The sequence below is a fragment of the Furipterus horrens genome, unplaced genomic scaffold (assembly GCF_987537825.1).
Source record: "Furipterus horrens unplaced genomic scaffold, mFurHor1.1.pri manual_scaffold_1, whole genome shotgun sequence".
NCBI classification, from domain to species: Eukaryota; Metazoa; Chordata; class Mammalia; order Chiroptera; family Furipteridae; genus Furipterus; species Furipterus horrens.
In genome coordinates this window covers 215916134-215923641 of record NW_028327171.1, presented here as the reverse complement: position 1 = coordinate 215923641, position 7508 = coordinate 215916134, and the positions used below count along the sequence as shown (strand labels likewise).

General features: G+C 61.9%; 1 protein-coding gene across 2 annotated transcripts; it reads left to right on the top strand.

Moving 5' to 3' along the window:
• Positions 1-2799: 2799 nt before the first annotated feature.
• Positions 2800-4902, top strand: GBX2 (gastrulation brain homeobox 2). Of its 2 annotated transcripts, none has more exons than XM_090269563.1 (2): positions 2800-3398; positions 4379-4902. In XM_090269563.1, the coding sequence occupies exons 1-2, from the start codon at positions 2876-2878 to the stop codon at positions 4900-4902; spliced, it is 1047 nt and encodes a 348-aa protein (XP_090125689.1). In that variant the 5' UTR covers positions 2800-2875. The 2 variants fall into 2 exon arrangements, with proteins under 2 accessions (XP_090125689.1, XP_090125697.1); XM_090269571.1 differs by having other exon boundaries at positions 2800-3402; positions 4343-4561.
• The last annotated feature ends 2606 nt before the right edge of the window (positions 4903-7508 follow it).

Below are 7508 nucleotides of genomic sequence, written 5' to 3'. Positions count from 1 at the left end.
AAGCAGTTAAGCGTTAGATGAGAAAATATTACTGCGTTGCATTTGAGCAAAAGCCCACTAGTAAATAAAATTCATATTGATGAGAATTCTCTGAACTCACTAATAAAAGAAGATTAGTATTATAACCCCTGCAGTCAATACTTTGCACAGCAATTTATGGATGCAAATAATATGCCATCAAATTATTTCAAGTGTAGCTATAATTCAACGGACCTAAATCTTGCTGAACTTTAAATGTAGAATTATCATCAACATAATCAAAGGGAGACCTGGCTCTCCGAGGGTAATCAGGTGACGGAAGTCCCCAGAACAATATTTTTACAGCGAAATAGCAGAGTGGAGGGCAAACCTGGCCGGGGAGATGACTAACAGCCTGCACAGGCTGCCAGCGTCAGGCAGCGAAGGGACCCGCTGTAGCCACGTAAATCAAGCCAGGAATCGAGCCTTTCCCCCCAGCATTCAAAAACACAAGTTCACCAGACGGGAGCCTGTGAGTCTGTAACTATCTCGTATGAGAGGGAGTATTTATTATACTCATAAAGAAATCAGCCTTTTGCTCTGGGCTGCTTTTTTTTTCTTCTTCTCCTTTTCCTTTTCTCCTTTTGTAGGAGTGGAGAAAGAGGGCAAGCGCATAGAGACCCCACAGACAGCTCCTTCCCGTGGATCCCAACGGGAATTCATTTCCCCCACACGGCCTCAGCCACCTCCGGGTCTGGGCGCGAAGGGAGCAGAGGAGAGCCAGGCAGCGACCTAATGAATTCTTTTCAAACCGCCTGCTGCCAGAGCCATCCATTACTGCGGCCTGGAGTGGGGGACCGCGCTCCAGACGTCTTTGTCCCGTGGTGGTGAGAGGGGGGAGGTGAGGAGGAGGGCGGCTGGCGCAAGGCCCTCCTTTTCTCAGCACCCTCCCCTTTCCCCTCCAGGACCCTTTGGGTGGGCAGTGTGTCTCTGGCCAGACCCGTAGATGAGGAGGTGGTCTGGGATTAAGACGTCCGCGTGGGGGTGGGGTGGGGGGGACCTTGGGGTGAGAGCGAGAGAAAGAGAGAAGAATTTCAAAGAATCCGGTCGATAAATTCATAAAGATCGATTTATCTTTATCTCCCAATTAAACGTGCTTGTAAGAGATACATAACACACATCCAACGTGGGCCAACTCCCCGACCACTAGATCCTTGGCGTGAGCTGATTTTTAATGACCGGTGTAACAATGCCCTTCGCTCCGCTCCTCCCGAGCCCGGTGCTGAACGTCTGGACCCGGGAAGTTGGAGCTGAGGCCTGGAGGCGCCTGGAAGCCGCGCGCGCGCGCTGGCGCGCTTTGCACGGTCTGCCCTTGAGATGAAATGGTTCCATTTTTAAAGGGAACACGAGAGCTGAAAGTTTTGTTTTCATCCTGGAGAGGGGGATGAGAACATTCCTAGCCCACCCCCTTCCCCCGCCAATTCTCTTGCTTCCAAATTCTGGGGTTTTACCATCGTCCGGGCGAGAGAAACATCTGGAGGGAATCGGCTCCATCCTGCAGGAGGCAAAGGGCAGCAGCGCGCCCTCCAGTCCTCACGCTGGAAACCAGGCGCTGGCGCCGGTGTGAGCGCTCGCTCGGTTCTCAACGTGCTTAATTAGCGCCTATTTACAAAACGCAGCTTTTATTTGAGCAAACATCATAAAGCTTTCATCAGGATAATCTCACGTTATACAATCTGGAGGCACGGTAACTCCCCCCCTTCCTCCCCGAGGATGGAGGAGATAAAGGACTCTCTTTATTATCATAATTATCGTGGCTGTTATTTTGGTGCGCGCGGACAAAGTGTGTAAATAGGTGCGATGATTAAGAATGTCATGAAAAATGAGAAGGGATCGCTCACGGGAGGGCCCGGCTCAGGACGGGGAAGCCAGCAGCCTCCCCGCCCCCACCCCTATCACAAGAGTGCAGTGTGGGGGAGGGGGGTCGCAAGGAGCAACCCCGCGGGTTCCCCGTGGCGGACGGGGGATGTCAGCTCCGGGCCAGAGCCCTAGGGGCGGATCTGAAGAGGCAAGACCATGTCCCCAACTTCGGGAACCTCGCCGGGACCCAATAGCAGCAGAACCCAGAGCTAGGATGAGGCGAGAGCTGGTTGGTTCCGAGGCAAAGGAATAAAACGCCCTCAGCCCAGCCGAGGCGGACCCTACGCCCCGAAACTGCCCTTGGAGGCAGCCTCGATGAAGCTGCCGGGCGCCGGATTCGGGCCTTGGGGGTGCCAACCGCCCCTTCCAAGTTTGCGCAGCGCGGCCGCCGCTGGCTCTCGCGCCCGCGCACTCCGCCGGTGGCGCCCGCTGCCCGCTCGCGGCCAGCCCGGGTGGAAGAGGCGGAGCTCCGCCTTCCCCCGCCCCTCCGAGCGCAGCCAATAGGCGGCAGCTGTCGGCCCCACGTGAGGCGAGCCCGGCCGGGTAGCAGGCAAAATGTGAATGAGAGAGAGGAGCGCGATTTAAAGGTGCTGGCGGCGCCCGCCGAGGACAAGTGCGCCGGCTTCGCGCGCTCCCCAGCGGCCCGCCGGAGGCAACGGGCTGCGGGACGGACAGACGGACGCACTGACGGCTGTGAGCCGGGACCCAGGGCCGCGGACGCTACGCGCGCAGGCTCCAGCGGGCCAGCGGCTGGCAGTGGCTGCGGCTGGTCCGCGGAGCCCGGGCGCCCTCTCCGCTCCGGGGCGCACGACCTCACCGCGCGTACCACCCGCAGCCGCTGGGCATGCAGCAGGCCCAGGGCTGAGGGGCGGCGGCGTCTGCTCTCCGGCGGCCGCTCCGTCGCTGCCCGACTGTGCTCCAGGTGCCCGGCGGGCTGCCTGGCGGCGACGCGGCGCAAAGACTTCTCGCCCCTGGCTGGCCTCTCCCGAGCGCGTCTATGAGCGCAGCGTTCCCGCCGTCGCTGATGATGATGCAGCGCCCGCTGGGGAGCAGTACCGCCTTCAGCATAGACTCGCTGATCGGCAGCCCGCCGCAGCCCAGCCCCGGCCATTTCGTCTACACCGGCTACCCCATGTTCATGCCCTACCGTCCGGTGGTGCTGCCGCCGCCGCCGCCGCCGCCGCCCGCGCTGCCCCAGGCCGCGCTGCAGCCCGCGCTGCCTCCCGCGCACCCGCACCACCAGATCCCCAGCCTGCCCACCGGCTTCTGCTCCAGCCTGGCGCAGGGCATGGCGCTCACCTCCACGCTCATGGCCACGCTGCCCGGAGGCTTCTCCGCGTCTCCCCAGCACCAGGAGGCGGCGGCCGCCCGCAAGTTCGCCCCCCAGCCGCTGCCGGGCAGTGGCAACTTCGACAAGGCGGAGGCGCTGCAAGCTGACGCCGAGGACGGCAAAGGCTTCCTGGCCAAGGAGGGCTCTCTGCTCGCCTTCTCCGCGGCCGAGGCGGTGCAGGCGTCGCTCGGTGAGTCGGCAGCGCGCGTAACCCGGGCGCGAGGGCGGGAGGAGGCGGGGGCGAGCCACTCCGGGTTCTCGCTGGGGCCGAGGGGGCGAGGCCGAGCCCCCGCCCGACCCTCGCCCTAGCTACCCCACCACGCCCGAAGAGCGGAAGGACGCGGCCCGGATGAGCCGCGGGGACCCTGGGGAGAGTTTAAAGCCACGCAACAAACACGGCCCCTGGATTGGGCAGGGGGCTGGCATTTAGCTCCCCGGGCCAGCTGCCGCGCAGGGCGGCCTATCTGCCTGGCGGTGAGTTGGGCGAAGTCTCACCCCCACCCCCTCCCCCGCGCAGGTCCCGGGTAGGTCTCAGCCTGGAGGGCGTGTTGGGCTCCAAGTGTCAGCAGTGCTTGTGGCCAGGGCGCCCACATCTATTAACCCCTTCACGGGGCGTCCCGCTCGCCCTGGGGGGATCGCGGCCCTGAGAGGCTATGCATCTGCGTGCGGGTGGGTGTGTTGGGGTGTCTGGTGGGAACTTTTCCTTAGGCCACTAAACTTCCCTTTGACCGAGATTATCTCCCTCAAAAAAACACAAAAAACATAATCTGAGATCTGCAGCCCCCTAAGCCCCAACTCTGGCTGCGGCGAAATTGAGGTTTGGGGGTGGGATCGTGAACTTCCCCTCGGCGCTCGCCCAGCTTCCACCCTGGGGACAAAGAGGACGCTCTCCTGGGCCTCACGCCTCCCGTTACTGTGGCCTTATGCTGCCGGACGCTGGGAGGGTGCAGAGGAGGCGCGCCAGCCCCTTGAGTGATGGTTCTGGGCGAAGGGCCTTCGCCAGTCCTGTCCCCTCCTGTCCCTGGAGCTTTCTCACGGCCCCCACCCCTCCCCAAAGGCCAGGAAATTGCAAAGTGTTAATGTCCCAGAAAGACAATTCGCTGAGGGAGAAAACGCCCCGGTCACCGCGGGAAGGCGATGTAATAAAACCCCGTTTGGTTTTGCTTTCAGTAGGGGCTGTCAGAGGGCCAGCGAAAGACGAGTCAAAGGCGGAAGACGACCCGAAGGGCAAGGAGGAGAGTTTCTCGCTGGAGAGCGATCTGGACTACAGCTCGGATGACAATCTCCCTGGCCAGGTGGCTCACAAGGAGGACGACCCCGGCCACGCGCTGGAGGAGCCCACGCCCAGCGGCGGCACGGCCGGCGGCACCACGTCCACGGGCAAGAACCGGCGGCGGCGGACTGCCTTCACGAGCGAGCAGCTCCTGGAGCTGGAGAAGGAGTTTCACTGCAAGAAGTACCTGTCGCTGACCGAGCGCTCGCAGATCGCCCACGCCCTCAAACTCAGCGAGGTGCAGGTGAAAATCTGGTTCCAGAACCGCAGGGCTAAGTGGAAACGTGTGAAGGCCGGCAATGCCAACTCCAAGACAGGGGAGCCCTCCCGGAACCCCAAGATCGTCGTCCCCATCCCCGTCCATGTCAGCAGGTTCGCTATTAGAAGTCAGCACCAGCAGCTGGAGCAGGCCCGGCCCTGAGGGCCCTGGGAGGGCCCAGGCCACGGCGGCAGCGCTGGAGGGAACCCAGGGTCCGCTGCGCGCCTTGGGAGCGAAACTCGGTCACCCCCCACTTTGGACATCCCAAGTAAATGCAGAGTATATTCATTACACAGGCTTAAGAGACTGCTTTCGAAGGGACTACAGCCGCAGCTGAAGACGCACTAAATATTTATTATACTGCCCTGCTTTGTACATAGATATCTATACAGACTGGGTCTCGGCGGCAGTATTTTGAAAGTTGTAGGACCAAACCACTCATAATATTCTCCACCCACATTCCAGAAGAAAACAAACCCTCTGCTGTAACCCGCACCTGTCCACACTGTTCCAAAGGTAAACGTGACATGCAAGAACACACGCTGGGGTTGACACTTTTGTTTCTGTCCTGGCTTTTTGAGTTGGCAGAGAAGCCGCCGTCTTGGGCAGTCTGGAAATTTGCGTTGCTTTGGTTCTGCCTGGCTTCCTTTCCCAGGGTCGCGTATCCTATCCGAAGCACGTCTCCGCTGTGTTTAATTTATTTCGGTGTAGCTTATTTTCTTATAACTTATGACATTTAAACAATCTCAGTCTTGTGCATAATAAAAAGGAGAGAGAGAGCAGGGAAAGAAAGACCGCTGCCTGGCTCTCATGAGTGTGTCCAGATTTGGCTGTTCCGAGGGGTGCCGGTCCCGTACCTGTCCGGGAGGAACGCCCCTGGCTAGTTCTCAGACTGGCTGGAAGTCAGCCGCTCGGCACCTTACCAGGTTTTCAATCAGAGAGCCAGACCTCCAATTGGGCGATACATTTAAGAAAACCAATTTTTCACGTTAGAAATCTAAGAGCCCCCTTTTTGCAGCCTATTCAGTCCCTCGGAGGCTGGCGCCGGAAGGAGGGAGTGTGAGTACTGGGGGCTTTGCCCGAACCCCTGATGTTCTAAACCGACCGCAGACGGGGAGGAAACGCTTTTCCTCACAAAAATCCCTGACCGAAAAGGAGTCGCGCTCGCTCCCCGGACAGGGCCGAGCGCCCGTAAATCAGGCTCGCGGAAACCCTGCCAGCCAAGCTGGCCTTCCCGGCAGCGCTCAGCTCCCCGGCGGAGGGGGTTGGAAGCGCTCGTGGGCCGGGCACCGCCCTCTCCGGGCGGGGTCCGAGGGGGCGGGACCCGACCACCCACCCACCGCTAGGGCGCTGGGGCGGTCAGCAGCACAAAGCGGGAAGCGGGGAGGGACGCAGGCCGGCTGGGGTCCCGGAGAGCTGGCTGCCAACTGGGCCGGGAGGGTTGTGCCTGCACCCCCAGTCCCACCGCGCTCCCCCAATCCTGGTACCGCATGCCCGACCCCGGCCCATTCTGCTGGCTCCTTGCTGACCCCGAAGCGCCCGACCAGGCTCGAGCATCTAGGCCCACCAAAGACTGCCGTGGACAGGACGCGGGTGACTCAGGGGCGTGGAGAGGGTGACCGTGGTGTCGGAGCCCTTGGAGCCTTCACGCCAGGAGTCCAAAGAACGTAGAGAAGCCAGTGGCGTCGCCAAACTCAGCCTCCGAAAGGAGGCCGGGAGAGAGGGTTGAGAGGCAGGTGCGCACAGCACCCTCCGAGATTCTCAAACGGCGAAGGGGAAACGCGTCGCCTTGGGTCAATACTAATATTGACTTAATTTATACGGCTTGCACCGCGTCCGCTCCCCGCGGCAGAGGGGCACGGGCACCTAGGCTCACCGCCGACCTTCCGGCGCCACGGGAGAGCCAGGCGCAGCCGGGCTACCGTTTCCCGCCGCTTTTGCCAGATTTCCCGTGGTGGTAAATGGCCCAGAACTGGGGTCTGAGCACAATAAAACGGACTGGCCGGTCCTCCGAGGGCCTCAGCTGACTCTGGGGTGTGGAGAGGTGCAGAGGCTCCTTGCTGTCCCCCACCCAGCCCCCTGAGGCCTGCAGGTGGTGGGTGAGCCCGGGGTGTTGCCTGCCCCGGCACAAGGTCCGTAAAGGCCCCGCCACCGAGCGCACCCGGGCAGCTGGTTGGCGTCATCTGCTCCGGGCCAGTCTCCACCGCCCAGACGCCCGCGGCCGCAGCCATCGAGACCCGAGGAGACACTGGCCGCACCCAGACCCCCACCCCACCCCACACACACCTGGGCCGATCAGTCCCCGGCCAGAAATGCGCCCCCACCCCGGAGCTGTGGCTGCCGCGTGGTCTCCACCAAGGCAGGACCTGGGGAGCTGCACCCTCCCTGGCGGGGGCGCCGCCACCCAACATTCCGGGCCTGGGGGAGGAACCCTGGGGATTGAGAACAGCGCACGCTAACAGAGCCGGAGTGCCCCCCCATGCCCTTCCTCCATGACAGGTGTAACGCCTACCCTCCTCCAAAAGACTGTGGCAGGGACCGGGGGGCTGGGGGGGCGGGCACAAAGAGGTCCGAAGCCGCGTCTACACAAGCCTTGCGGAAAGGTAAAGCTCCCAAGGACGGGTGGGGACAGGGGGGCGCCTTCAGGGAGCCCCACTGGGGGCCCAACTCCTTTGCCCTCCCCGCCTGCGTGATCCTCGCCCTTTGGAAGCAGGCCGAGGAGAGGGCCGGGGGCTCCGCCCGCCCTCCTGCCCCCTCCTCCCACCCTC

Bases quoted from the DNA above. Each gene is read 5' to 3' on its own strand.
- GBX2 (XM_090269563.1), top strand. From the start codon at position 2,876: ATGAGCGCAGCGTTCCCGCCGTCGCTGATGATGATGCAGCGCCCGCTG. The intron at 3,399-4,378 runs GTGAGTCGGCAG...TTTTGCTTTCAG, and splicing joins GGCGGTGCAGGCGTCGCTCG to TAGGGGCTGTCAGAGGGCCA.